At 49.9% G+C, this 26,834-nt stretch overlaps 12 protein-coding genes across 12 annotated transcripts; 9 read left to right on the plus strand and 3 right to left on the minus strand.

The window, feature by feature from the left end:
- Positions 1 to 456: 456 nt before the first annotated feature.
- Positions 457 to 2,228, plus strand: N7462_007038 (fungal specific transcription factor domain-containing protein; the record flags this gene model as incomplete). The annotated part of the gene is made up of 2 exons (XM_057078756.1): positions 457 to 1,359; positions 1,419 to 2,228. The coding sequence occupies 2 exons, from the start codon at positions 457 to 459 to the stop codon at positions 2,226 to 2,228; spliced, it is 1,713 nt and encodes a 570-aa protein (XP_056931426.1).
- Positions 2,229 to 2,475: 247 nt separating this feature from the next.
- Positions 2,476 to 2,826, plus strand: N7462_007039 (uncharacterized protein; the record flags this gene model as incomplete). The annotated part of the gene is made up of 1 exon (XM_057078757.1): positions 2,476 to 2,826. One exon carries the CDS (start codon positions 2,476 to 2,478, stop codon positions 2,824 to 2,826), a length of 351 nt encoding a protein of 116 aa, XP_056931427.1.
- Positions 2,827 to 3,442: 616 nt separating this feature from the next.
- Positions 3,443 to 4,773, minus strand: N7462_007040 (CaiB/BaiF CoA transferase family protein; the record flags this gene model as incomplete). Its single annotated transcript, XM_057078758.1, has 4 exons — positions 3,443 to 3,651; positions 3,706 to 3,999; positions 4,066 to 4,570; positions 4,624 to 4,773. The coding sequence occupies 4 exons, from the start codon at positions 4,771 to 4,773 to the stop codon at positions 3,443 to 3,445; spliced, it is 1,158 nt and encodes a 385-aa protein (XP_056931428.1).
- Positions 4,774 to 5,503: 730 nt separating this feature from the next.
- On the minus strand, positions 5,504 to 7,235 carry N7462_007041 (3-oxoacid CoA-transferase; the record flags this gene model as incomplete). The annotated part of the gene is made up of 4 exons (XM_057078759.1): positions 5,504 to 5,691; positions 5,748 to 5,885; positions 5,946 to 6,872; positions 6,968 to 7,235. 4 exons carry the CDS (start codon positions 7,233 to 7,235, stop codon positions 5,504 to 5,506), a joined length of 1,521 nt encoding a protein of 506 aa, XP_056931429.1.
- A 1,072-nt stretch (positions 7,236 to 8,307) lies between these two features.
- Positions 8,308 to 8,623, plus strand: N7462_007042 (vanillyl-alcohol oxidase; the record flags this gene model as incomplete). Its single annotated transcript, XM_057078760.1, has 2 exons — positions 8,308 to 8,564; positions 8,599 to 8,623. The coding sequence occupies 2 exons, from the start codon at positions 8,308 to 8,310 to the stop codon at positions 8,621 to 8,623; spliced, it is 282 nt and encodes a 93-aa protein (XP_056931430.1).
- Positions 8,624 to 8,726: 103 nt separating this feature from the next.
- On the plus strand, positions 8,727 to 10,475 carry N7462_007043 (FAD-binding oxidoreductase; the record flags this gene model as incomplete). Its single annotated transcript, XM_057078761.1, has 5 exons — positions 8,727 to 8,862; positions 8,921 to 9,305; positions 9,366 to 9,450; positions 9,500 to 9,538; positions 9,597 to 10,475. The coding sequence occupies 5 exons, from the start codon at positions 8,727 to 8,729 to the stop codon at positions 10,473 to 10,475; spliced, it is 1,524 nt and encodes a 507-aa protein (XP_056931431.1).
- Positions 10,476 to 10,886: 411 nt separating this feature from the next.
- On the plus strand, positions 10,887 to 12,287 carry N7462_007044 (thiolase family protein; the record flags this gene model as incomplete). Its single annotated transcript, XM_057078762.1, has 4 exons — positions 10,887 to 11,024; positions 11,093 to 11,727; positions 11,789 to 12,190; positions 12,248 to 12,287. 4 exons carry the CDS (start codon positions 10,887 to 10,889, stop codon positions 12,285 to 12,287), a joined length of 1,215 nt encoding a protein of 404 aa, XP_056931432.1.
- Positions 12,288 to 13,111: 824 nt separating this feature from the next.
- On the plus strand, positions 13,112 to 14,636 carry N7462_007045 (class-II fumarase/aspartase family protein; the record flags this gene model as incomplete). The annotated part of the gene is made up of 2 exons (XM_057078763.1): positions 13,112 to 13,270; positions 13,353 to 14,636. 2 exons carry the CDS (start codon positions 13,112 to 13,114, stop codon positions 14,634 to 14,636), a joined length of 1,443 nt encoding a protein of 480 aa, XP_056931433.1.
- A 594-nt stretch (positions 14,637 to 15,230) lies between these two features.
- On the plus strand, positions 15,231 to 17,011 carry N7462_007046 (uncharacterized protein; the record flags this gene model as incomplete). Its single annotated transcript, XM_057078764.1, has 5 exons — positions 15,231 to 15,531; positions 15,592 to 16,229; positions 16,283 to 16,637; positions 16,706 to 16,824; positions 16,883 to 17,011. 5 exons carry the CDS (start codon positions 15,231 to 15,233, stop codon positions 17,009 to 17,011), a joined length of 1,542 nt encoding a protein of 513 aa, XP_056931434.1.
- A 962-nt stretch (positions 17,012 to 17,973) lies between these two features.
- Positions 17,974 to 20,913, plus strand: N7462_007047 (uncharacterized protein; the record flags this gene model as incomplete). The annotated part of the gene is made up of 7 exons (XM_057078765.1): positions 17,974 to 18,049; positions 18,109 to 18,163; positions 18,251 to 19,340; positions 19,401 to 19,523; positions 19,578 to 19,628; positions 19,692 to 19,816; positions 19,872 to 20,913. 7 exons carry the CDS (start codon positions 17,974 to 17,976, stop codon positions 20,911 to 20,913), a joined length of 2,562 nt encoding a protein of 853 aa, XP_056931435.1.
- A 348-nt stretch (positions 20,914 to 21,261) lies between these two features.
- On the minus strand, positions 21,262 to 25,206 carry N7462_007048 (uncharacterized protein; the record flags this gene model as incomplete). The annotated part of the gene is made up of 5 exons (XM_057078766.1): positions 21,262 to 22,251; positions 22,354 to 22,647; positions 23,098 to 23,133; positions 23,185 to 24,264; positions 24,346 to 25,206. 5 exons carry the CDS (start codon positions 25,204 to 25,206, stop codon positions 21,262 to 21,264), a joined length of 3,261 nt encoding a protein of 1,086 aa, XP_056931436.1.
- Positions 25,207 to 25,524: 318 nt separating this feature from the next.
- N7462_007049 (Eukaryotic translation initiation factor eIF-5A) lies at positions 25,525 to 26,406 on the plus strand (the record flags this gene model as incomplete). Its single annotated transcript, XM_057078767.1, has 4 exons — positions 25,525 to 25,536; positions 25,748 to 26,017; positions 26,121 to 26,253; positions 26,336 to 26,406. The coding sequence occupies 4 exons, from the start codon at positions 25,525 to 25,527 to the stop codon at positions 26,404 to 26,406; spliced, it is 486 nt and encodes a 161-aa protein (XP_056931437.1).
- Positions 26,407 to 26,834: the final 428 nt, after the last annotated feature.

The following is a 26,834-nucleotide window of genomic DNA, read 5'->3' on the forward strand; positions in this document are numbered from 1 at the left end:
AACTCCAAGAACTAGGCAGAATGTTCAACACCTTTGTGGGTATTGACCAAAGTGATTCAACTAGAAATACAGCCGAACGACGCCGTGCCATTGTTGCCAAAGCTTGTATGGAATGCCGAAGGCGAAAGACAAAATGTGTTGGGACTCAACCTTGTACGGGCTGTCAAGCTTGTAATGTGGAATGTGTCTTTCCTGAATATCGCCGACGAGGAAGAAAGTGAGTTCAGCCAGCCTCTTATTTCAGAGCATTTGTCCCAAGATTGACATAATTCAATCTATAGGAGTCAAAAGACTTTGGCCAGCAACGCTACCAACAAAGAATATGAGTCGATTGTACGACTTCTCTTTCCAAATTCCTCGGTTCAATCCCTTCAAGGGCTCTCCAGAGCAGATCTCTTGGATCGCGCAAAAGCAGAGAGTGACTTTTCTCCTCTCACTAGCACACAGGGCTCTTCAATGACCTCTCCTGATGAACCATCTCTTCATAAGGTAAAGTCCGCGCCCGATTTGGACGCCAATGATCGACTCTATAAACTTCAATATCATGACTCAGATATCTTTGAATGGGATGAGAATTCATCAAGAGACTACAACTCCGTTGAAGATGATGTGAACGCGCTGTCTCTGTCGACGGGTCAGAAGTCATCATTCGTGGGCATATCATCAGTTGCTGCAGCCATAAGAGCTTTAACAAGGGTCTTGCCCACACACTTCAATGAGCAAAAGCCGATGAATCTGAAGTCCTCGCCTTCTGTATTTGAAACACCACTAGCGGATATGCCATTGCTAAATTTCAATCGCATCGCCTCCTACCGTGATGAACAACGACTTATCGATGCATACTTTGCTACCATCCATGTTTTTGCCCCTATAATCCATGAACCCAGTTTTCGCAACAAGTATCTGACCAGTCATGATTGTCAAGACCGATCCTGGCTTGCTCTTCTCAATATGGTACTAGCCCTTGGAAGTGTTGCATCTTCTCCAGGAGATTCCGACGAAGATTGTCGATTTTACCATTTGGCTCAGCAATGTCTTTCCTTGGAGAGCTTTGGCAACGGACGACTGGAAACTTTACAGGCCCTCGTGCTTATGGGAGGGCAATATCTGCACTTTCGAAACCGGCCGAACACGGCATCTGCCATCATAGGAGCATGTTATCGCATTGCAAGCGGTTTAGGACTTCATCTCAAGTTGCCAGAAGACTTTCACGGTCATTTTAACCTCCCAGAAGAAATAAAAAGAAGGAATTGGTGGACAATTTATGTTCTAGACACGTGGGGGTCTGTGACACTTGGGCGACCGTCAGTTGCGGTCGGGGCGATGATTGACCTCCCAAGTAATATCTTGGATGATCAAGTAAGATCTGCCTTACAAGTGAATTAATCAATTGGGTATTTTGATAACACTTTGAACAGAGAGGAGAACTTTCACCTTCAGAACCCACGATTCATTCTCCTTTGATTCACAATATTCATCTGTGCAAGATAATTAATCGCATTCAAGACCGACTTCTTGTCAGTTCTATACTGAGTCACGATGAACTACAGTTCTATGATAAAATGCTGGTGTCTTGGTTTGAGACCCTTCCTTCTTTTTTGAAATCTTCGGGTGCGAGTGCCCTGGATTTGCAAGATGCCCGTCTTGTTCTTAAATGGCGCTATCAAAACATTCGATTTCTCTTACATCGCCCTTTGCTTCTCGATACAGTAATCCGGAAAACACCATTCTTTTGCCTTTCTTCCAACGAAAAGGCCATCGTTTCTCGCTGTAGGGAAATCGCAGCAGAATCTATTTCCAGCATCCAGACAGAGTGGCGTCCCAACAAAATCTGTTGTTGGAATGCAATTTGGTTCATTTTTCAAGCCTGTCTGATTCCTTTGATGGCATTAGCCGTAGAGTCGACAGAGCATACACAGTACCGAAGCTGGTGTCATCAAGTCGAGGTCGCAATCACAGTATGTGATGAAATGTCGCGGTTTAGCCCTGTAGGCCAGCGGACAAAGATCTTTTTACAGAAACTCTACTTCGCAGTGGCCGAGGATGCTATGCAGACATCCATGAGCTTTGGCGCCACAGAAGCCCCACCTTCCTTGGATACAATCATGGGCATCTTTGCTGGTGACTGGGAAAGTTCCAACGGAGGTTTTTTTCCGCAGCTGAATCCGAGTTGCATTTCCGATATGGACGATCAATTCCTTCTCGCCCAGTACCAATCATACTCCTGATACTTACATTTGTCGGCCTTTAAGCCCTTTCTCTACTTTCAGAATATATTAAGTGCACTGGTCTGACTAGGTACTAAAAGGATCATACTTATGTCAAATTGTCCACTCGATTGATTCCTTTTTACTTGATGGTCTTTAACACTCGCTGCTCTAGCTTGCGCGTCTACTCCAATAGATGCATCGAACTGTCTTTACGCGCTAATATTTCGTTCTAACCGATAACTCCATCCGTCTATTTCTTTGCCACATGCCAGATGATGTGCGTGAAGGGAAAACTTTTCCCGACAAGCTTAGGACCGTCAATGGGCCCGACCCGTCGGTAATGCATCAAGGCTGGATCGATGCCGTCGCAACGCCGAGGAACGAATCGCCTTGCCCAAAGTATATGACCACTTCCGTGGAATGGAAAAAGCCACTCGGTGAACACCACGTTATCCACTTGACCCGTAGCTTCGTGCACGCTAGTCAGCTGCAACAGTGGAGTCCGACCCGAGCCAGAGGCGGTCCGTGTGGAAAGCCGACGGGGTTAATGGGCATCTGGCCGGTGCTGTACTGCGTCGGCGTGAAACTGCCTGGGCCCGATGCAACCCTGTTGTAGAATAACATTCAATCCCCGTCCCTGATCTTGATTACCGGATGAGCGGTTCCAAGATGGCCTACTCTGAGGAACTCAGGTGAGAGGCGTAGAGAAGACCAGGTATCAAATCGGTCGAGTTGGCCTGATAGATGTAAGAATCTGAATTTCAAATACGCGAGGGCATTACTCTTTGGATCCATGATGACTGCCTAGCTTCGGCATGCTAGTAGCACTTGCAACGAGGATGGATCCGGAATCCAACCCTCAGAGGGCGCACTGTTCTCACAACTGTAAAGAAGTGGACCATGGTCGCAATCCTGTCGTACAGTAGATGACTCCCCTCCCTTAGCAGTCTCATATAATACCAGCTGTATCCGCTTTGTCTTAGACTCTAAATGTCACCGTTGACAAGATTGATCTTTTAATAACAACTTACATGGCTGTATCCAGTATTGCTCCCGCTTTGGTTAGAGATATTGGAGACAAGCAAGTCACCATGATCGGAAAGCTTATCATTTTCAGCAAGAAACTGCTTCTTGAGGTAGATGATATAGTATGGGGTTCGTGATCAAGTCAAAATATCGCATTTGGCGAATGATTTTATAATGATCTATAATCTATTTCACATTTCTAGTAATTATGCAATTACCCCCTTAGCTCGCAGCTCTTCAATCTTTTCTGGGTTCAACCCAGCGTTCTGAAGCAGCTCATCCGTATGCTGACCCAACAGTGGAGGTGGAGTTCGAATGCTGGGTTCTGCATTGGAGTATTTAACTGGTGGACTGATGACCTTAATCGACCCGCAAGCTGGGTGATCAATTGACTGAACCATACCACGCGCACGTACTAGACTACTATCAGTAAAGCTTCCTACCCGGATATGGAAGGAGTGCATCCTACCGTGTTCATGATTCATTGTTCCTTGGATGTCATTCACTGCCGCGTAGGGCAACCCGCTGCCTTCGAAAATTTCCTGCCACCGACTTGTCGTACGCTTGACGAGCTCCGCTTCAATCAGAGGCTCCAACTCCGCACGATTCCTCACACGGTCATTGTTTGTGGTAAATCGAGAGTCAAGCTTCCATTCCGGCCGACCCAGCTTTTCACACAGAATGCCAAAAAGGCGATCATTTGCACCGCCAACAAAGATATCGCCGTCGGCAGTTTTGAATCCTTGGTAGGGAACCACGGACGCTGAAGAAACTATGTTAGCTATTTCATCCAAGGAACCAAAAGTTTCTCTCTATTGGAGATTCATACGATGAGCAGTTCCCCATCTCCCAGAATCTTTTTTTCCACTTATAAGAACCGATTCTCCCATATTTGCAAGTGTCGCAACCTGACAATCACTCAAGCAGACGTCCAGATGTTGTCCCTCGCCAGTATTTGCCCGGGCTAATAACGCCGCCATGATCGAGTTGCAAGCATAAAGCCCAGTCGTCAAGTCTGTTACTGCCACTCCAACCTTGACTGGCGGGCCATCGCGTGTGCCCGTCAGGTGCATCAATCCGAACTCAGCCTCAACCATCACGTCAAAGCCGGGACGATTGCTATACGGACCCGTCTGTCCATATCCCGTGATACTAGTATATATGAGGCGAGGGTTAATTTTGTGAATCGAGTCATAATCGAGGTCATATTTCTTTAAGGACCCCGGGAGGTAGTTTTCGACTAGGACGTCACAGCTGCGAGCAAGTTGATGGAGAATTTCTACCCCTTCGGGGTGGGCGAAAGAGAGGCCAATGGATTTTTTGTTCCGGTTTACCTAGTGTCTGGTTAGTTTTGTTTGAGAAAGCTCCCAACATAGATATTATTCACAGAAAGGTAGTATGCGCTCTCACCGTTGCCACTGCGGCCATCAGTATAGGCTGCGAAGGGAGGGCCCCAGGCGCGTGTATCATCCCCCCGGACAGGGTGTTCTATTTTGATGATTTCCGCTCTTGTTGAATAAATCTTATTAGCCTCCATGGTGGTCAACAATGAAGAATCATGAGAACCATGGTACATACCCCAGATCTCCGAGAATTTGAGTACAGTATGGCTAAACTCCTTTGTCAGCTTCCGTATTTTTTATACGCTTATACCAATATCGCACTCCTTGGATGTCTCCGAACATACACCAGCTAATACCCGGCTCATATCCAGAACCCGTACTCCTGACAGAGGAAGCTTTCTATTTGGAGGTGACTGTGCAACATTGGCTAGTGCTCGGGTAAAGCATGACCCGCTGGGTCGTCTCAGGACGGAACCCGTCCTTGCTCCCAAGACACTTCGCGACAGGGAGCGATACATCATGATGGCCCGTGATAATCAAGCTTCTGTCGATCATGCAAATTTTCCAAATAAATCAAATGGGTGCCACGCCACCCCTGTCGGTTTTGATTCCATTCCACATCCTGTTCGTGGAGGAAGCCCCACCACTGGATCTGCAGGTGGGTTTGACCCCACATAAGCTTAAGCTCGTGAATCTCTCGTGATGTCATGTATGAGGCTGAAGCCTTGCTGCAGAGAGTATGGAGTGTTTCTTGTTCATATGGGAAAGCCTAATTTGGGTTGTGGGGAAGATAAATACTCGGCAGAAACTTGGGATAACAATATAACTTCAATTTTCACAATCTATATGCAGATCGACATGCTCGAACAAAAAACACGACAACATATCCCAAACATCTAGTTGAGTGTATGCATTCCAATATATTTACAGCATAGGCTTGAGGTCCTCAGCGACCTTGAAGGGAGCGGCAGTCTTGCTGCGGATCTCCTCAACAGTCACGCCCTCGGCGTACTCAGTCAGGGTCAGACCCTCAGTGGTGCTGACATCGAAGACAGCCAGGTCGGTGATGATCTTCGAAACACAGCGGGGGCCAGTCAGGGGGAAGGAGCAGTCTGGGAGGGAATTAGATGGGAACATCTTGACGAATACTGGGTGCAAGGGTACTTACCAGCCAGAATCTTGGGGTTGCCCTTCTTGTCAGTGTGCTCCATCGTAACAACGACCTTGGTCTTCTCAGGGTTGGCAACCAGGTCCATGGCACCGCCAATACCCTTAACCTTGCCGGGAAGCATGAAGTTGGCCAGGTCTGGAAGATAGTCAGTTTATCTATAAATTTAATGGAAAATATCGAGGGGAAAAGACATACCGCCGTACTGGCTAACCTGCAGGGCACCCAGCATGGTGAGATCGATCTTGCCAGCGCGAATCATACCGAAGCTCTCATGAGAGCCGAACAGGGAAGCACCACGGCCGAGGATAACAGTCTCCTTGCCGGGGTTGATCAGGTCGGGGTCCTCCTCGCCGGGCTTGGGGTAGCCACCAAGGCCCAGGATACCGTTCTCAGCCTGCAGGACGACCTCGACACCCTCGGGAAGGTAGGACGGGGCAATCAGGGGAATACCAATACCGAGGTTGACGTACATGCCATCCTTGAACTCCTTGGCGGCACGCTTGACGATACGCTCACGGCGGGCGGTAGCCTCACCAGAACCAGCCTTAAGCAGCTCACTGGGGTCCTTAGCGAAGGTGAGCTTCTCGATCTGCTTCTCACCGGTGCTCTGAATGACAGCGTCGACGTAGATGCCCTGAAGGTGGATGCTCTCGGGGTCAATCTCGCCAACCTCGACGATGTGATCAGCCTCAACGATGGTAACCTTGGCGTTCTTGGCCATGGCCTCGTTGAAGTTGTTCATAGCCTTGCGGAACTGGCAGTTACCAAGCTTGTCGGCCTTGTGAACCTTAACCAGAGCGTAGTCACCGAAAATCGATTCTTCCATGAGATATTCCTTGCCATTGAAAGTGCGGGTCTCCTTAGGCTTGGACCGTTCGGCCACAGAGCCATCCTTGTTGTACCGGACGGGGAGTTCACCAGTTTGCACAATAGTACCGTAAGCCGCGGGGGTATAGAAAGCCGGAACGCCAGCCGCTCCAGCAGCACACTTCTCAGCGATGGTGCCCTGGGGAGTCAACTCCAGGGCAAGGTCACCGCTCAGATACATCTTCTCGAACACCTTGTTCTCGCCAATGAACGAAGCGATCATCTTGCTGATCTGCTTAGACTCGAGCAGTTGGCCTAATATCCGGGATCTGAATTAGTGCCAATTCGCCGATATCGAAAGTTAAGCAGGCCCATTGCGCCACTGAGAAAATGAGCGGGTCAACACATACCGAGACCGGCACCGGGCATACCGGCATTGTTCGAGACGACGGTCAGGTCCTTGATGTCGGGGCGATCACGCACGGCGTTGATCAGAGTGTTAGGAACACCGGAGAAGCCAAAGCCACCGACCAGGACGGTGGCAGGGCCCTTCATGTTCTTAACGGCCTCCTCGGCGGAGCCGCATAGCTTGTTGATGGCACTCTTGGAGGTCGAGGCAGAGAAGTTCCGCCGCCAGATGGGGCGGAAGGCCTTCACCACAGGAACAGGCCGCGACATGATGCAGTCGACTAGCCTTCGAGGATCACTGAGGTAGTGCTTTCTGAACCAGCAGAAAGAGAAGAAAGGAAAGAAGAAAAAGAATATGATCACGAAGCTGGACCCAGTGCCCCAGTGCCCCAATGCCCCATCGCGCAAGCAGCTTCGGCTAGGGACTGATCCAGAGAAGCCGAAAAAACGCTTACCCGGCTTTGGCCACTGCCTGTTTCCCCACAAGTCGGAGCGCGAGGGCGGCGAACCCCAAAGGCTTTTGCCGCCATCGGAAGCCGACCCCACAACCCTTCCCGGTCTTAGTCAGGCCCAACAGAATTTGCCCCGTGTGCTCTGTCGGGGGGCACGGGGTGAGAGATGCGGGGTGAATCCGAGGGGGGTCTCATATCTCAGCCATGTGGAGTGAATTCTTTGAGGCCTTAGCATTGAACGGAGGAAGCGAAGAAGAATCAATTCAACAACGAGGAAGTTTGGACGAGGAGCCCTAGAGTCATGATTACGGTAAGGCGTCTGTATTGAAACCTGTAATCTTACCGTCGGGAGGAACATCGGCAGCGGACGAGAAGGAATCGGGATTGTCGCCAGCTTGGCCCGAGAATGCCGAGTTCTGGCGAGAACCCTTCTGGTTCCCATTTGGACACTTAAATTGACTGGTACAAGAGAACCTAACTATTCTTGGGCTGATGACAAAGATCTCTTCCGGGCATGGCACTTACTCCATACTTCAAAGATTTTGGACTTGCAGATCAACGGGCGGGGCTTTCCCCTCACTTCTCCGCGCGACATGCATCTAAACATCTAGAATGCTTGCACACCCCCTCCTCCTCTGGGGGAATCCCGCCAACTTAGCGAGATATCCCTGCAGCTTAGATCCTACAATATCGTGGAATAATTTTCGCTTATCCATAATTCTGTCAATATGGCCCAATCAGGCTCGCACCTCGGCTCCAAGCCTCTGTATCACTACATAGAGAAGGACAGGGGCGGAATAACCCCTCTTCACTTTCATGTCAATAAGAACGTCGAGCAGAGGAAGGATTGATTGTTCCGCAATCATTTGTATTTCTTCCTCTACGGCATTATGTCCCCTAAAACTAATTTTCCTGCAACGCCGCTGCTATCTGAGAAACACAATGGCATCCCGGCAAGGCTCTTCAACAAGGCCCAACAAGCCAAGTCAGCTATATTGAGCATTGCAACCAAGGCTCAGAGTAAAAGAACCCAGGTTGCGTTACCTCAGGGGGTCACCGAGATCAAATTTCATAATGCCATAGATGAACTTCGAGGTCAATTGGGCAAGGAGCATGTGGAGCTCGTGACCAATTTAGTTGACGGATGGTACACACATAATTATTTTCTTTGAATTTTGCAGGGCAGAAGAAAAGTGGGCTAACTGAAACTCATATGTTAGGTATATGGAGAGTTAGTGTGCTGGATAGGCTCGCCTTTTCATTTTATACTGATATTTCATCCACCTCAGACCCCAATTCACACGACGGAATGCATATAGCAGGCGAAGATGATCTAGTGGCCTCAGCGGTCGTATATCCAAGTACAACAGAAGAGGTTCAGTTGATCGTTCACTGGGCAAACAAGCATCGTATCCCCATCTCCCCGATCTCAATCGGTCGGAACTGTACGTCTCATTCTGTACCATCCAACTGTTCTCGTGAAGCTCATGCCAATCGACTCAGATGGCTACGGAGGTGCTGCCCCACGGGTGAATGGCGCTGTCGTAGTCGATCTGGGAAGCAGAATGAACCGCATTCTCGACATCAACTCTGAAGATTGCACTTGCCTAGTCGAGCCAGGAGTTACGTATTTTGCACTCTACGAGGAAATCCAAGCTCGAGGCTTGAAGAACCTCTGGGTTGACGTCCCTGATATTGGAGGCGGCTCGGTGCTTGGGAATGCTCTGGATCGTGGTGTGGGGTATACCCCCTACGGAGATCACTGGATGATGCATTCCGGAATGGAAGTTGTTCTACCAACTGGAGAGGTCATCAGGACTGGAATGGGAGCTTTACCGGGCAACAATAGCTGGCAATTATTTCCTTACGGGTTTGGTCCTACTGCAGAGTATGCATTTCATTATTATGCATTAATAAGTATAATTTCCATGCTAATAATATGCTACAGTGGACTATTCTCTCAGTCCAACATGGGGATTGTGACTAAAATGGGGTTCGGTTTGATGCCAAATCCAGGAGGCTACGAGAGCTATGTATTTTTTCACTTTCTGAGCATGAGAAACTCGCTAACCATGTCAAAAGCTCTATACGTTCCCTAAAGAGGAAGATCTCGCTCAGCTTGTAAGTAGTTCTTTACAGTTGTCTTACTCTATCTCTACTGACACTCTGCCCGTTCCAGATCGAGATTATTCGTCCGCTGCGAATTGCCATGATTCTTGAGAATGTTGCCCAGCTACGTCACATCAGCATGCAAGTAGGGTTAGAGGGAAAGCCTCGAAGTGCTTATTACTCTGGGAAAGGGCGAGTCCCCGACCACATCATCCATGAGGCAGCCAAAAAGATCCCTACTGGGGATTGCTCGTGGCTGTACTACGGCATGTCTTATGGTCCTCCAGATATCCGCAAGTATAAGCTAGACATCATTGAGAAAGAATTTATGAAGATACCAGGTGCGCGACGCATTGATCCTGCCAGTCTTCCTGCAGATGATTATTTCTGGGTCCGGGATCGGATTGCATCTGGGGTACCAGATATCGAAGAACTGCGCTGGGTGAATTGGCACCCAAACGGCGCACACATCGCCTTTAGCCCCGTATCGCCAGTTCGTGGACCGGATGCAAAGGCTTTGTGGGATATTGCACGGAAGTGCTGCGAGAATTTTGACCTAGACTTATTCCCCACATTCTGCGTCGGTCTTCGTGAAATGCATCTCATTGTCGAGATTGTGTTCAACCGTGACGACACTGATATGCGCCATAGAGCGCGGGCATGTTTACGAGATATGATCGATGATGCGGCGAAGAAAGGATATGGTGAATATCGCACACATCTGACATTTATGGATCAAATTGCCGGTACTTACAATTGGAACGATGGCGCTTTGATGAAATTTAATGAAAGAATCAAGGACTGCCTAGATCCTAATGGCATCATGGCCCCTGGAAAATCGGGGATCTGGCCGGCGCGATATCGAGGACGTGGTTGGGAGATGACTGCTGGGAACGAATGTCCTGAAGGCCAAGGTGTGGCCTCAACTCCTGGAGCCGTGAAGCTATAGGGTGTTTTTGAGTATAATAGCACTTCATACAATATTGTTTTCATGATTCTATTCAGAACCTGCACCATATATCCCGATCTACTTCTATACGTACCAAACGGTTCAATCAGACGTCTGTAAAATCTCGAGATCAGAGAAGTACTTGGCAGGAAATTTATCAAGCCTATGCTTCACCGCATGACCATTCGGCGCTTTTCTATAACTGTACCATGATGTTAAATCTCTAGATGTATGGAAACGATTGTCCAAGGGTGTGAGTGCCCCACCACGAGAGTTCGAGAGTGGACGGCTTGACTCCGTGCTCCCCACGGCTGCATCGGCCGCTTCCCCACATGTCTGAAACTCCATGTATACGACTACTACTCTGCGGCACGAGATCATCACGCAGACTTCACAATACATTCATCAAAGATGCTCCGTAGAACAGCTGGTGAGGTTCTCAGAAAAGGACCAAACGATGTGGTTGTCCTCTCTGCCGTTCGAAGTCCCATAGCTCGGGCCTTTAAGGGAGGTTTCAAAAATTGTTATCCTGAGGAGATTTTGATGCCAGTGAGTGCCCCCTAAACAAGGCTTTTATGTTAAAATATGCGTGTCCTTTGAACTGAGTTTGGAAACAGGTCATGCAAGCGGCTGTCCAACGGGCAAACATCGAGCCAGGCCAAGTTAACGACGCTCTGATTGGCAATGTTCTGGCCGAGTTGGGCTTCGCAAAGACCGGGCGCATGGCCCTCAATGCAACGGGCTTTCCCAACTCGACGACCTTCCATACTGTCAACCGACAATGTTCGAGTAGTCTTCAAGCTATCACACATATTTCACACTCGATTCTCGCAGGACAAATCGATGTCGGTCTCGGCGGTGGCGTGGAGAGCATGTCTCGCAACTACGCGACCCGTGGAATTCCCGTCGATGTTTCCCTGACCCTGAAAGAGTCCCCAATCAAAGATGCACGAGACTGTATTCTACCGATGTTAAACACCTCGGAGAATGTCGCATCGCGCTACGGAATCACTCGACGCGAGCAAGACGAGTTCGCTGCAGAAAGCCAGCGCCGGGCAAGCGAAGCACAGAAGTCCGGCCGGTTTGCCGATGAGATTGTCCCCATTCGGGCAAGGCTCATAAATGAGGGAATTGATGAAGTGTCCTTTCACGTTGTAGAACGTGACGAAGGTGTCCGTCATGGCGTGACTGTCGAGAAGTTATCCACACTGAAACCGGTTCTGGAGCATGGGTTGAGCACTGCTGGAAACTCGTAGGTCATTCGCGAACTCACGACATTTCAAAGCTATAAGGTTCATTGAATTTTACGACAGGTCTCAGATTTCTGATGGGGCATCGAGCACCATTCTCGCTCGCCGATCCTGGGCTGAAGCTCACGGCTTGAAGCCCATTGCCCGTTTTGCCGGCACTCAAGTCGCAGGGTGTGCCCCAGATGAGATGGGCATTGGACCTGTCTTTGCTATCCGGAATTTATACAAGAACCTTGGGATTGAGACGAAGGATATCGACATTCTGGAGATGAATGAGGCCTTTGCCAGTCAGTCCATTTTTTGCATACGTGAACTTGGCTTTGATATGGCGAAGGTCAATCCCAACGGTGGAGCTATTGCCCTTGGGCACCCCGTTGGGGCTACTGGGGCCAGACAGGTCGCAACTCTTCTCGCCGAAATGCAACGACAAGACAAGGAAATGGGCATCGTGAGCATGTGTGCTAGGTACGTCTCTCCGCCGCGGTATACTTCTCAAATCTCTGCTTATTTTTCATTTTCCAGTACCGGCATGGGTGTTGCGTCACTGTTTGTGCGGGAGTGAAAATGGGCACTACCCCGGAAGAGTGCTTTATGACAAATATAAGTTGGAGAATCTCCAGTTCCAGTGTTGAGAGTGAAATAGGGGACGAGATCCGTGAGATATGTATGGCTTGGATATTCGCCGACTTTTCGGATGGCATGTTGAAGCAAACGTACGAAGTGGTGGTCAAGAAATAATCTACTGAATAGTGGCTTAGGAGTTTCGAAAGGATAGAAACACTGCTATGGGTAGCTAGTCTCGAAAAGATATAGACATGATGAATGATACGAGATTTGAGGAGCTTACAACAGATCCAGGCTGTTAGAAGATCACATGTATTATTCCTCTTTTATTAAACTATGATGCTCTTACGCATCAATCTTTTTTGTCGACCCTTGAGAAGCAAAGATAATAACAACTTGATAACAGGAGGAATAGAGGAAGATCTGTAGCAAGGACCGTGTGTCGCAGATCTATCTGGAACCTTTATACAGCAGGAAATCAGGCAGGTAGAAACTGAGTGCTCCGAAAACTGACCCAAGAAGGTATCTGGATAGCATCAAAATCAGGAAGCCGTTTGGAGGATCGAATTTAGACGGCCCGAATTTTTGTAATCGCTTGCACTCACCGTATCTGGCTTCATATAGCCCCACATATTATGATTGTAGGAATATGGAATATGTGGGGTCTGAAGTTCATCTTGGCTGTGGAGCGATTGCCCCATTCTAAGGCGGTGGCCAACCTGAGCGAGACGTCTCGGCTGAACGGTCTCAATTAAAACAATCCAGACGCGAATGGTCTAGTTGTAGGTGCGCTCTTGATTGCAATAAAACAATATATGCAATATGTCCATGCTTTTGCGTCTTGCACGTCCCTGTTCGCTGGGTGCTACCCGCCCTCTCGTTTCTACCACCATCAACTGTGGGCGGAGATCAATTGGCTCTGTCAGTGCCATTGATTCCAGTATTTTCCGCACATTGTTTGGCACAGAAGAAATCCGCAAGGTAAGTTGCTTTTCCTTGAGGGAAACTCCTAATTCGGAATTTCTTTAAGAATTTCATTGCTGAATCAGGTCCCAACTTATAGGTATTTGACGATGAGGCATACATCAACCGCTGCGTGGACGCAGAAGCGGCTTTGGCACGAGCCCAGTCTCAGTGTAATGTTATTCCATCTGAGATTGGAGCAATGGTAACTCAGAGGGTACAAGAATCAAATCTCGATTTTGAACGACTTCGACAAGAAACCGAAATCGTCGGGTACCCAATTCTGCCTCTTGTTCGCCAGCTCTCTGCAATCTGTGGCGAACAGGCGGGTAAATATGTCCATTGGGGTGCAACCACACAAGACATCATGGACTTGGCAAGCATGCTACAGATCAAGGAAGGGCTTGATATTGTCGAGAGACTTCTCAAGGATGTAATCCAAACGCTGCGCCAACTCTCAGAGAGATACAAAGATACTCCTATGGCCGGACGCACCCACCTTCAACACGCTCTGCCCGTCACATTTGGCTATAAATGTGCAGTCTGGCTATCTGGATTCCAACGGCATTTGGAACGACTCAATCAGCTGCGAGATCGGACACTTCTTGTGCAGTTTGGCGGTGCAGCTGGCTCTCTTGCATCCTTGGGCTCGGGTGATGATGGACTACGCGTACGCAAGGCCCTGGCCAAGGAACTTGGCCTGAATGATCCATCGATCACATGGCATGTTGCTCGTGATGGTGTGGCAGAGATAACCAATTTCCTGGCTCTGATGGGAGGCTCAATGGGTAAGCTGGCGCTTGACATTATCATAATGTCATCAAACGAGCTGAGTGAGGTGGCGGAACCATTCGTGCCACACCGAGGTGCATCTTCTACTATGCCTCAGAAACGCAATCCAATCTCCAGCGAGGTTATCCTGGCTGCATCCAAGATCTTACGCTCGAACGCGGGGTTGGTCCTCGACGGTATGGTTGCAGACTTTGAGCGTGCTTCGGGTCCCTGGCATCTGGAATGGGTGGCCGTGCCTGAAAGCTTTGTAATTGCCGTGGGGGCGCTGTCTCAAACTCATTTCGCGTTGTCCGGCCTTTCAGTCAATAGCAAGCAGATGCTGGAGAACCTACACTCTACCAAAGGTCTCATTGTTGCAGAGGCCGTGATGATGGGCATGGCACCCCATGTAGGCCGCCAAAGAGCCCATGATATTGTCTACGACGCCTGTCGGGAAAGCATTGAGAAGGAGAGATCTTTACTTGAGTGCTTGTTAGAGAAAGAGGAGGTAACTTCAAAGATGAGCAACCAGCACTTAAGTAATCTTTGCGATCCGGTAAACTACTTGGGCGCGTCGACGAGAATGGTGGAGGATGTCCTGGCAGTTGACTAGAGTTGTTCATTAAAGTTGTTTAGCGCTTTGAGTTTGTGCCGTTATGTTACGTACAACAGTGTACATAAATATAGAGTCATTTGAAACAACAGCGAAAATTGCATTCCGTCCCAAATCACAGATTCCTGGCTTTGATTTTCGTATATTCCTCCCATCCAGGGGTATGTATGCCCCACGAAGCATCATAACCCAAAAACTCTTTTCATGTTCTTGGGGTGCAAGCTATTCGCAATGTTTGGATTCTCCACATCCACAGCCCCGCAACAAGCATTCATGGACCCATGGAGGAACCATTTTTAATCAGCCCAGGTCCAAACCCGAGGTCCCAATAGGGTGTGATATGAATGTGGGTCTTTGTAGGATGTGGGAGGCAGACAGGGTAGGGTAACTTGCCACGTACAATTGAGGAGCTCCATCTAAAATTATGACCAAAGGAGAACTCTTTGTGGAGAAACATAAAACAAGTCCTTTATTATACGTCTTGGAAACCGAGTGGCAGCCTTTTCAATTGCACCTACCTTATGGAACCCGTTCACAGTCTATTCTGAATTTTCGCAAATACCTTTCTATTCGAACAAACGTATTGCCCACAAGATGCCTCTTCCACCAGTTCAGAAAAGAGAGCCAGTGAAGGACCTACAAAAGGTCTTCCATTATACGGATACCATGTCTCGCAAGCCCACGCGAGACAACGATCCATACGAATACCAAGCCGGCTTTGGAAACCGTCATCAATCTGAAGTTATCCCCGGTACTTTGCCAGCGGGCCAAAATAACCCCCAAGAGCCTCGTTTTGGGTTGTACACGGAGGGTCTTACGTATTCGGCTTTTACAGCCCCTCGCCATGCCAACTTCAGCACGTATATGTACCGAGTGCGTCCTGCCGCTGCTCATAGTAAGTCATACATGTCTTCTGCCTGGGAGTGTTATCCATGCTAACGTTGCTCTTATGCAGATGGATACACAGCGAACATTTCCCACAAATCCGATATCGAGAATTGCTTCTTGACTCTTAACCCCAAAGTCGCAACGTTAGCTGAGCAGGGCGAGTGGGCACCATTTCCACTGCCCAAGGCGGACGAAAAGATTGACTTCGTTGATGGACTACATACGCTTGGTGGCAGCGGTGATCCTAATTTGCGGGAAGGCGTTGCCCTCTATGTGTATATGATCAATGCAGACATGAATCATCGGGCGTTCTGCAATACTGACGGTGATTTCCTCATTGTTGCCCAGCTGGGTAATTTGGACATTCAAACCGAGCTTGGCAAGCTGTTTCTTCAGCCCGGAGAAATCTGTGTTGTTCCTCGCGGTATCCGATTCGCTATCTCCCTAGGTCCCGGCCACGATGTTGCTCGTGGCTACATCACCGAAATCTGGGGGTCGCGCTGGGAACTACCGGATTTGGGTCCTTTGGGGGGACACGGGCTTGCGAATCCCCGTGACTTCCTCCATCCAGTCGCCTATATCGATGAGAATCTTCATGAAGAGTGGACCATTGTGAATAAGGCGAATGGACAGTTCAATGCCATTGCACAAGACCATAGTCCGTTCGACCTGGTTGCCTGGCATGGCAATGTCGTTCCTTACAAGGTGAGATCTATGACCAAATTCCAATGGCACAGTTGCTAAGATACGCATTTCAGTATGACTTGACCAAATTCTCTTCCCAAAACGCCACTGCGATTGATCACACGGATCCATCCGTCAACTGCGTTCTGACAGCCCCATCGCGGGATCCTGTTACTCCCCTGGCCGATTTCTTGTGGTTCGGCCCCCGGTGGGATGTTGCATCCAATACCTTCCGGCTCCCATATTTCCACCGCAACTCCGCTACAGAGTTCCTGGCTTCACTGTACGGCAATGGCCTCGGGCGGTCCGACGATTTCCTGCCGGGTGGAGGGAGTGTGGAGATCAGTCACACGCCGCATGGGAATTTCAGTGACGCCTATGTAGATGAAATGCGAAACCAGGTGAATGAGCCTCGCAAGATTCTGGAAAGTAAGTTTGGGCATACCACCCGTCCCCCATTGAAGGCTCGCGGGACGTAATGCTTATGACAATTGTAGATCAGATGACTATCATGGTCGAAAGTAGTAGGATGTTCCTGTTCACAGAATATGCCCGTGTCGGCTGTGGAACGTTCAAAAACCAGGGCACCGATCCGAAGGTGTGGGATGCGCTCCCCGTAAGTAGCCAGTGGTGCTCGTGAGAAATGTTATGTCCACTACTAACAATGCTTCCAGGATAAATTCTCCTCATATCCCAATATCCACGAAATTCTCAAACAGGTCAAAGCGGACAAAGAAGCTCGCAAGCAACGGCTAGACGTCTTCTATGACGATCAAAGACTGGCAGAATTGGTTCGCCAATAGACTCCGATCACCGGCAGGAAGCTTAAGGCCGATCAGCATTACATCATATGTTTTCTCTTGTCTCGGCCCTTTCAAGTTCTTGATCTTGCTCTGCATTCGCTTTTTGGCATCCAACACCATCATATGCTTGACTACCAATCAGTCCGGACACCTTACCTATCGCATACAACCTGACGTCAAGGCAATCGGTATCTGGAACGATGGTCAACTGCCGGCATTGAACAGATACGACCAATGGGAGGCTCGGCGGGCCCGCTGAATCAGCGATGCGGGGATCCAGAACGCTCCGCGAGAAACGGGAGAGAAAGCACCATTCATTCTTTCAAGAGTTCGAATAATGAAGCATTATATCTGATTCTCGTCTTTCTCCCCATCCGAGACTCATATGAAGTAGACATCAAGCCATTTGATCCCCTGATATCCATGACTCAATGGATCTGCGGTGGAACACCTGGCCGCTTAGGGCTCGGAGCTGTTTCCCCCTCCCCACGGGGAATTTTCAGTGGCTTGCGCTAAAGAGACCAGTGCGACCAGCAAGTGTGGTAGGCCAATCGTGCAAGTCGTAGATGACCAGGGAGAGATTTCGGTGCCAACTTGATTAGGTAGCGGAGACGGCATATCCTCGGTAGAACTGACCTTTGGAGAGCAGTGCTCCGAATGCCTGTCGCAAAGGATACCCCCTGGCTCCGGAGTACGGAGTAGAGCGTACCCCCTGAATGGTAAGTGACGAGTGAGAAGCAGGTCGAGACCCTTCGAGTCTTCAAGCGCGAGAAGTGAACTTGAAGTAGTGGCTGCTCCCGACACGAGGCCGATCGGCTTAACCCCGGGGCTGACTAACCCGGCTTCCCCTCTCCGCCGTTCCCTTGGACTGAGATCAATTGTTGGTGTTTTTTTTCCTGACTCTTGCTCTTTCGAGATGATCTTGGACCGAGCTCTGTGTTGCCTGGCCCGCGAGCTCCGTCATGGTCCTCCGAAAATGTACCATCTGTGACCGCAAGTTCAAAAAGACCGAGCATTTTAAACGGCATGAACGGTCCCGTTAGTCTTCTCCACACCATTAAAAGACAGGGATGTCGCTAATTTGACATGCTGGATAGATACGAAGGAGCGCCCGTACGAATGCAATGTCTGCCACAAACGCTTTTCTCGCAGGTAAGATTCAATCTCTCGGGAATCTTTAGAGGGGCCGGCGTGCGCCTGCAAATCCCATTCGCGGCCGGGAATCTAATGTGACTGCAGTGATGTCCTAAGTCGACACGCGAAGGGACACAACCAAACCGCCGGTACAACAGCGGCGAACCGAAAAGATTCAACAGTGGGACTGTCTCAAGATCGACACGCTTCGGCGATGACGGGCGCATCACCGATGCTCCCCGGTCTAGAACATGGGACACCGCTGCTACCAGTCGTCGGCACAGAGACGCATCAACTTCCTAGCCATCCAACAACCCGCGACATGACCCTCTCGGCAACGGGTATTGCACCGTCATCGTTGGACTTTTTGGCAGACATCTCCGCCCATCATGGCCGCACCGAACCGGATGTCGGCTCGATGATTATCGACGAACAACAGCCTTTTTTCGGATGGAACGAGATGACCCCAGACCAAAACGGCGAGCGCAACAGCATTGCTTTTGAGCCCGTTCCAAATGAAATGTTGCAGCTATGGCTTGAACCTCGCACGGATACAGGATCCAATCACGGCTCTCTAGATATCATGCGAGATGCTCATTTTCCAATCATGGGTGACAATGCAGTAGTCACACCAGACCAGCAGAATCGGCAGTCAATCGATGGTGGCCGATCGGGCGGTGATAATATCCCCATTGAACGCTTTATCAAGGTCCAACGGTGTTGGCTAGCTCCCCCCAATACCACAGGTCGGCTCATGAACAGCCTATGGCGGGACATTGTCTACACTGACGTGGACAATATTTTCTCCTTAAAATCATTAGATTCTCCGGTCGAATCCAATTTGCTTCAAGGGTCAAGATGCGGAGTAGATGATGAGTGTCGTCGGCGATTACAGGCGGCATTTGGTCAAGCTACGTTCACCTATCAACAAATGCAGTCGCCAAAAAACAACGCTGTTTCTCCTTCCGCTACCAGTTCGACTTCCAACCCTTTCCCCAGCTTTCCTCCTGCGGAAGTCCTAGATATGGCGCTAGATCTCTACTTCCGCACATTTCATCCCTTGGTACCATTTGTACATCTCCCGACTTTTGCTGCCAAAAAGACGCGTCTACCACTTCTCTATGTGATGTGCCTCATTGGCATGATGTTGCTGGGGACTAAAGGAACAGCAAATTTTGTCTCGAGAAACTTCACGGTAGGCAACTTGTCCTCGATCAAACTTCAAAATGAAACTGACGTCGCCCTTGTTCTGTAGCATATGTTAGAAAAAGTTACCTCAGACCTCGCCAAATGTACGATGGGGGTTGAGTCCCCAGCAAACACCATGTCTATTTTTGCAACAGCCTTTTTGTTTCTGAACTTGGCTGTTCTCACAGGGGTATATGCTACATCTTGTCTATTTTCTGAATTCCCAAGGCTAATCTTTTAGCAGGAAAAGGGACATCTAGAGCAATGCCAAATGCTCTATGTCAATCTTATGTCAGTAAGTATCATCATTATCTTTTTGGATCAGCTTATCTTTCAGTGCTAAGATCATTCTTTCTAGATAACTCAACGGCATGGACTCTTTGCAGCGACTGAAGGTCAAATTCTTGATATGAGTCTTTTCGAAGCAGTGCCTGATATTGACATGAGGTGGAAGGCATGGAGCAAAGTCGAATCCACCAAAAGGTGAACTCCCAAGTACTTTTCTCCTGAATTGTTCACAATTAACAAGGTGCAAAAGGATCATCATTGGACTGCTTCTTCTAGACTCATGGTATTCCTCTCTTCTTTCAACAAGCCCAATCGTGGTCCCCGACTCGATCCAGATGATCGTGCCCTGCAATGAAGCTCTTTTCCGAGCCCACTCCTCGATGCGCTGGACTCAGCTTATCCGCAGCGGCAAACGCATATTGATGCCAACGGTGCTGGCGCCGTCAGAAAACATTAATATTCCCGCCCTCGAGGGGCCTATGGACGAGTTTTGTATCCAAGCTGTTCTTGCAATGGTTCAGCTCCGCCAGTCGGAAGCCTATCACCGCCTTCTTTCAAACCGCGCAAGCTATCCCTTTGCACCTTGCCATACCTACGCCATGGATGGACGTGCCAGGTGTCTTCCTGCTCTCCAATCTCAGATTGCAGGCAGCTATGGTGAAACTATGGACCGGCTCAATCCCAATGCTGTGGTCATGTGGCATCACATGTGCATGATGCTCACCGCCGACATCCAAATCTTCGACTTTGCCGCTGGTCGAGCCGGGCCGGTCCCGGCTAGAAAGGCGCTAGATGATATTGCCGAGTGGTCACAGACACCGGCCGCAAGACGAGCTTGTCTACATGCAGCCCATATATACAAGGCCATGACAAATCGCAAAGCCTCTGACGGCCCTACCTTCCACTCTGTCTTCTCCCTCTTCTCTGCAGCCCTAGTCCTTGGGTTGTATACATTTATGGTTCCTAATTCTGCAAGCATAACGTCCAGCGTCGGATCCATCGAATTAATGGACGATATCGACTGGCAACAGGTGGGCACGGAGGGCTTCACGAGCTTTATGGAGCCGCGCGGAAGCCAGTCATTTTCACCAACAGATGACCCAGCTGTGAACTTTATCCGAAACGGGGCATCCATATACCTACGCGGGGTACCTTTCCAAGGCGGGTATCAATCCGCGCGTCGGGTTCTTCTAGATTATGCCAATCTGCTCAAAGATTCGGGGAAGTGGAGTGTCAAGAAGTTCTCGTATGTGTTGCATATCATGAGTGACGTGCTTATGGACGTGGAGTGAAGTTCAACACGCATTTTACGCCCGATTGGGGGTGGATGGGGACGGGAATAGACTAGCCTTGTCAATTTTCCTTCTCAGTGTACAGTACACCGTAACCTTTTTAGCCCTAAACTTCTATCGGGTATTGGAATCCGGTAGCTTTTTCAACTAATGAACACGGTCGTAATGATGATATATAATATCATTTGCTTCACAAAATCGCCTGCCTCATCTCATACAGCTCTCTAGTTAAGTGTCATTCACATCTACATCGAGGTCTGAGGGGTACTCTGAGACCGATCATGTCACTCGACTCATTCATGACATTGAATAGCCAAAGTTCGAAGGTTTCTGTACAAGCACTACATTTTACCGATAGAGTATTCCATCCACCATCTCCCCAATAGCCAAGCAACTCGTCAGGCCAGGACTTTCAATGCCCAACAGATTCACAAACCCGGGAAATCCCTCTTCTTCCTGGATCACGAAATCCTGGAATCCCTTGCCGATATTTACCGCACCCCCACGGCCAAGCTTCGGCCGGATACCGCAGTAGTCAAGTGTGATAGCAGACGGGTCCACGCCTGGCATATAAGACAGGATCTCCGGGATGGCCTGCTCCAGGCGGGCGCTGCTCGGCTGGAGATCGTTCGGGTCATCCACCCACTCCACATCTGGGCCGAAGCGGATGCGCCCGCCCATGTCAAGGGTGAGATGCGTGCCCAGGCCTCCATGGCCCGGCAACGTCGCCGGGTAAACGAGCACCGACGTCCGCGGGCTGGATGCGCCGTACGAGAAGTATGTGCCCTTGGCGTAATGCGGGAAGCGGTGTCGCTCTGGTGGTAGAATCAGATTGTTTATTGCGCAGGCGCCGTGCCCGGCGCTGTTTATCAAGTTCTCGACCGTTATGGACGTCTCGGATCCATCCTCGTCCGAGATGGCGGTGATCCTGTATCCGCCGCCTGGCACGGGCTCCACGCCTGTGACTCTCGTCTTAAAAGCGATGTCGCCGCCGCGGTCTTCAAAGTCGCCCTGGAGGTAGGTCATAAGTGAGTGGCTGTCTACGATGCCGGTGGTCTCGCTCTCGACGATACCGGCATCGGCTTTGACGGCGGGCTCGCGACGGGCCGCTTCTGCAGTGCCGATGAGCCGAGTCGGTGCGTCACCTAGGGCTTGGGCGTGGGCGTGGACCTGCAGACTGGCTTCCCACTGCGCGGGAGTCTGTGCGACGATCCATTTTTTGGTGTTTCGGTGTGGGATGGCGTGCTTGGAGCACAGGTCGTAGAGCATATTGCGGCCACGAATGCAGAGTCTTGTTTTAAGCGAGTCGGTCGGGTAGTAAAGCCCTGCATGGATGACCTGAAGTGTTCAATCGTCAATTGAGATCATCCCAGAGACGTTTGATCTTTCGATATCGTAGATCTAGAGCTCCTGGTGCTGCACAGGGTCTCAACAACTCACCTCCGAGTTGCGGCTACTTGTCTCGGTGCCAGGAGCATCATGTCGCTCGAGAAGAATGGTTGAAGTGCCCTCTCGTGCTGCTAGTTGTCTCGCGACCGATAGGCCAACGACACCAGCACCAATGACCTGGTTTCGGTTTAGTTGAGAGCTCTCGGTGATTTCGCGGCAAGCTCCAGCAGCGGAGCCATACCGCATGCCGCGGGGATGTTCAAACTCACTGCATGGGTAAAGTCTGCGCGGCAGGCTCGTGAACTCGAAAAGCAGCGGCGAAGAGCCGGTGTTCTTCGAGCAATTCTATGCACTGTCATCCTGAGCACAAGGGAAGTGAAGGAAGAGCAGCGAGTCACTGGCAATCGGCGCGATAAGTAGCGACCCCGCGGACGGGATTACCGCCGATCGCGGGCTCCGCCTACAACCCCGGCTCGCGACTCGGCTTGAAACTCTTAGCAAGCCCGCCCGATGGAAACCAGCCATCCCGACGCAGGTAAGTCCGCGCGCGCCTATACGAGAAGTGCAGTAGTGTGCAGACTTGCAGAAACCATATGCACATTATATATTTCTTTGCGTTCTAAATGCTTATATTCAGGCTATCCTAATGCTCAAATACGTTGATAAAATTGTACATTTGCCAGACGCTATGCGATCACTTAACGCTTGCTGCAATTCTTCAGCATCTCATCCAAATGCTTTACTGCGAGTTAGTTTTATATGGGCGATATGCTGGAAAAAAGGGAGTTACCATACCTGTCTCTGCTCGACTGCTAATTTTCCTTGGGTATCCTAGTAGAAATTCAGTGGAATGCGGTGCACAAGTCTGGGGAAGAGACATACACTAATGATGGTTAAGATCAATGAATAATTGTTAAACAGAAATCGTTCTCTACGTTTGGCGTCCGTTCCATTGCGACTCAGCTTCGCCAGGAGAGTGTCGAATTCAGCCCTCAGCCGTGCCAAACTGTTGGAGACGGGCTCATCATCCCCAGCATCACTGCTGAGCACCAAAATGCCATGTAAGAGCTGTCCAAATCGCTGTGTGAGGAAATGGGGCGCCGATGATTGCTTCAAGTCGTCTCCACCCGCAATGGAGAGGGCAGAGACCGCACTGCGACCAGTGTTTGAGCCAACACGTTTGAGAGACTCTCCGTGGAGGTCCATGATAACCTGGAAGCGGGGCCACAGATGCATGTTGATCCCATTGACATATGAATCTGCGACGGGGACCTTTCGCCGCTGCAGTTCAAAGGCGGAGTGTTGATTCAGCCGAACACACATTAGAACACCTAAAGAATCTGTCGTATGGTCGATAAGCTTCTTTGTCAAGGTTTGACCAAGGGCAAATACTGGCTCGAATACGGTGGCGGCCATCCGTGAGATTTGGTGGAAGGTCAACGGAGAAAAGAATTCGGTGAGGAACGAGTACTCAGCAGACACGTTGTCCACCAAAGCGACATTGAAATTCCGGAATGGCACTTCAATACCATGGTACGAGTGATCCTCTTCCGCCAAGTAAGATGACAGTGCTGGTTGAAGTCCATTTCGGAGAATATCAATCCGCCGGCCCAGAGAGAACGGATCATGAGCAGCAGAGCCGGCTCGGCCGCCAGGGAGAATATTTCCAGTTCGGTGCGCAGAGGGATCGCCTCCAAGAACTTCGTTTCGGTCACTTGGGTATACCTTGATCTTTTCAAGAGCTTGTAGGTAGCGGGTAAAGTTGGAGGTGTAGTACCAGCGCATAGTGTTGATATAGGCCTGGGAAATCTCGCCAGCGAGAGTGGGGTGGATCTTTGAGAGGTAACTATACAGGTCCTTAAATTTGACCAGTCGTTGCTGTTGAATAATCTGCGAATTGATGTTGGGCGAGCGCATTGCTCGGATTTGAGACACGAGGTAATCACGGATCCGTTCGATTGCCTATTCCCCAGTCAATCCGACGTTCTTAGTACTAGGTTCTTACTCCTAGCGCCAGTGTATTCTTTCTTACCTTTTTTTTACATTGATCAAGAGGGGCCGCACATCCTCGATTGCTTTGAACCCGTTCGAGGAGGATGCCTTGGTTTCAATGCTAGTGGTTCGCGCATCAATTTCGTTTAAGGCGCGTACCCAGTTGTCATCCATGGGACCCTCAATGATGGTACGCACGGCTTTCGGGGAAATGCTGATTTCCTCGACCGCTGGCCCCAATAATCGTTCCACATTCCGTCTATTCTCTAACATCGCGGTCAGTTGGGTGGATCGAGTTTGCAACGTCTCGATCTCCGCCGACACGACACCCAGTTCGGTCTGGAAGTCATTCAGGTAAAGCTCGACGGACTTCGATACATCATCACAGCCGGCAATCGCAGTATGAAGATCTTGAAATTTATCGCGTTCTTGCTCGAATTGTCGGATCGTTTGGGCATTGACTCCATTGCTTGTGGTCTTTCGAGGTAGTCGGTCGTCCTCTTTGGCGACAAACTCTTGCAAGCTGAGTCCGTCGAAACTGATTGCCTCAACCAGCTCTGTTGGCCTTGACTCCGGCCCCGTGGATAATTGTGAGCTCTCTTTGTCCAACTTCTCCTTTCCAATGATTCCTTTCAGGACCTCCAGTGGATCCGGGACGACGGCCGGGCGTTGCCGCTGGCCGCTGGCCTGCCTTAATCCCAATCCATTGGATGCACGAGCCGTGCCAGGAAGAGACGTGGATGAATCACTTGGAGTCAACGACAGAGATGTTGACGAGGATTTGGAAGGCACTCCGGGGCGATTATTGTTGTAGGGACCCCGGGAAAGCTGAGAGGAGGATCGTCGGGGAAGAGACGGGGCGCGATTCACTCCGGAGGGAGTCGACTGGCCGGAGATGCGGTCGCGCCACATGATAGATCGAGAAGGAGGCAGCGCATGAGCCGACTATCCTCTGGCGCAAAGATGGCGAAAGAGCCAACAGAAACCGGGGAATGTGGATACGTCTCGCCGTCTCGCCGTCTCGCAATCTACACGTTGGCAACGTTGGCAACGCGCCCAAGCACCCAAACCGCCCGGGCGGCACTAAACCCGATCAGGACGTAGCGACCAAGCCCCCCCACCACAAAGCCTTTTTCTGTCGAGAAAACTCCTCTCTTTTCTATTCCTTCACCACCCTGCTTTCTCTTTTTTTCCCTCCCTTCTCCATTAAAACCCCCAACTCCCTTCACCATGGCTGACGAGGTACGCCGGTTCTGGATCTTGTGTCCTGTTCACTCCCACACTCCCTCCTTCCCCAATCGCCCGGTTGCGATGGCTTCCAGCCCCGCATCTTGAGCCTCCCCTCTTTTCGGGTGCAACATGCAACCCCTCTCGAAGAGGAAGACACCATTTACCCGGCACCCTTTTTTGAAAGGCCTGCTTGGAACACTCCCGTTGACATGTTATGCTATAGAACCTTGACGTTACCTTCGAGTCGGCGGACGCCGGCGCGTCCACCACCTACCCCATGCAGTGCTCTGCTCTGCGCAAGAACGGTTACGTCGTGATCAAGAACCGCCCCTGCAAGATCATCGATATGTCCACCTCCAAGACTGGCAAGCACGGTCACGCCAAGGTCCACCTTGTCGCCACCGATATCTTCACCGGCAAGAAGCTTGAGGATCTGTCTCCCTCCACCCACAACATGGACGTTCCCTTCGTTGCCCGCAAGGAGTACCAGCTGGTATGTCTCAATGCCCTTCACCCCATCGCACCTTTGCACGGTATCTATTCTTCTTTTTTGATCTGTCAATGGCTAAATGTCACTTTTTTTCTGTTTTCTCTAGCTCGACATCACCGATGATGAGTTCCTCTCCCTGATGAAGGACGACGGTGACACCAAGGATGATGTTAAGCTGCCCGAGGGTGAACTTGGCGAGCGTATCGTCAAGATGTTCAAGGAGGAGGAGAAGGACGTCAGTAAGTATTCCCACAGGTGGATCTCGGATCCCATATTACTTTCCTCTCATGGACGACGTTTTGTCTAACTGTCATCCCCTAGACGTCATTATTCAGACCGCCATGGGTGAGGAGTGCGCTGTTGAGGCCAAGGAGGCCCCTAAGGGCAACTAAATAAACGCCAGATCACTGGATCTCATGTTATGTCAACCTTTACGTCTCAAAATGGGCTTCTGTCCCCTCCCCAAAAAATTCATCTTCAATGGTTCAATGTGGTTCCTTGAACGATTGATCAATTGTCTATTGCTTCAAGATCTGTCCATCATCTAGCCTTGGATGTAGGCTGCACCGACGAGAAGAATTGCTTTGGTTGGCATGATATGTGTTGTCCGAAGAACAGTTCTGAGTCCCAGCATCTCATGATAGTGTGACGAACGAATAAATATCCAACCCTTGCTTGGCTTCCAAGAATCTTAAACGTGCAAAATAATTTTTAAATTTAAAAATGTTTTCTAGGATAGCGGACCTTCTCGAGCAACCAGTAAAAGTATGGGCATGGAGTAATTGAACAAGTAGGATATTGCAGATCTCGAACATCGAAA

Source organism: Penicillium macrosclerotiorum (assembly GCF_028827735.1).
Source record: "Penicillium macrosclerotiorum strain IBT 26536 chromosome Unknown utg000007l_segment0_segment0, whole genome shotgun sequence".
NCBI classification, from domain to species: Eukaryota; Fungi; Ascomycota; class Eurotiomycetes; order Eurotiales; family Aspergillaceae; genus Penicillium; species Penicillium macrosclerotiorum.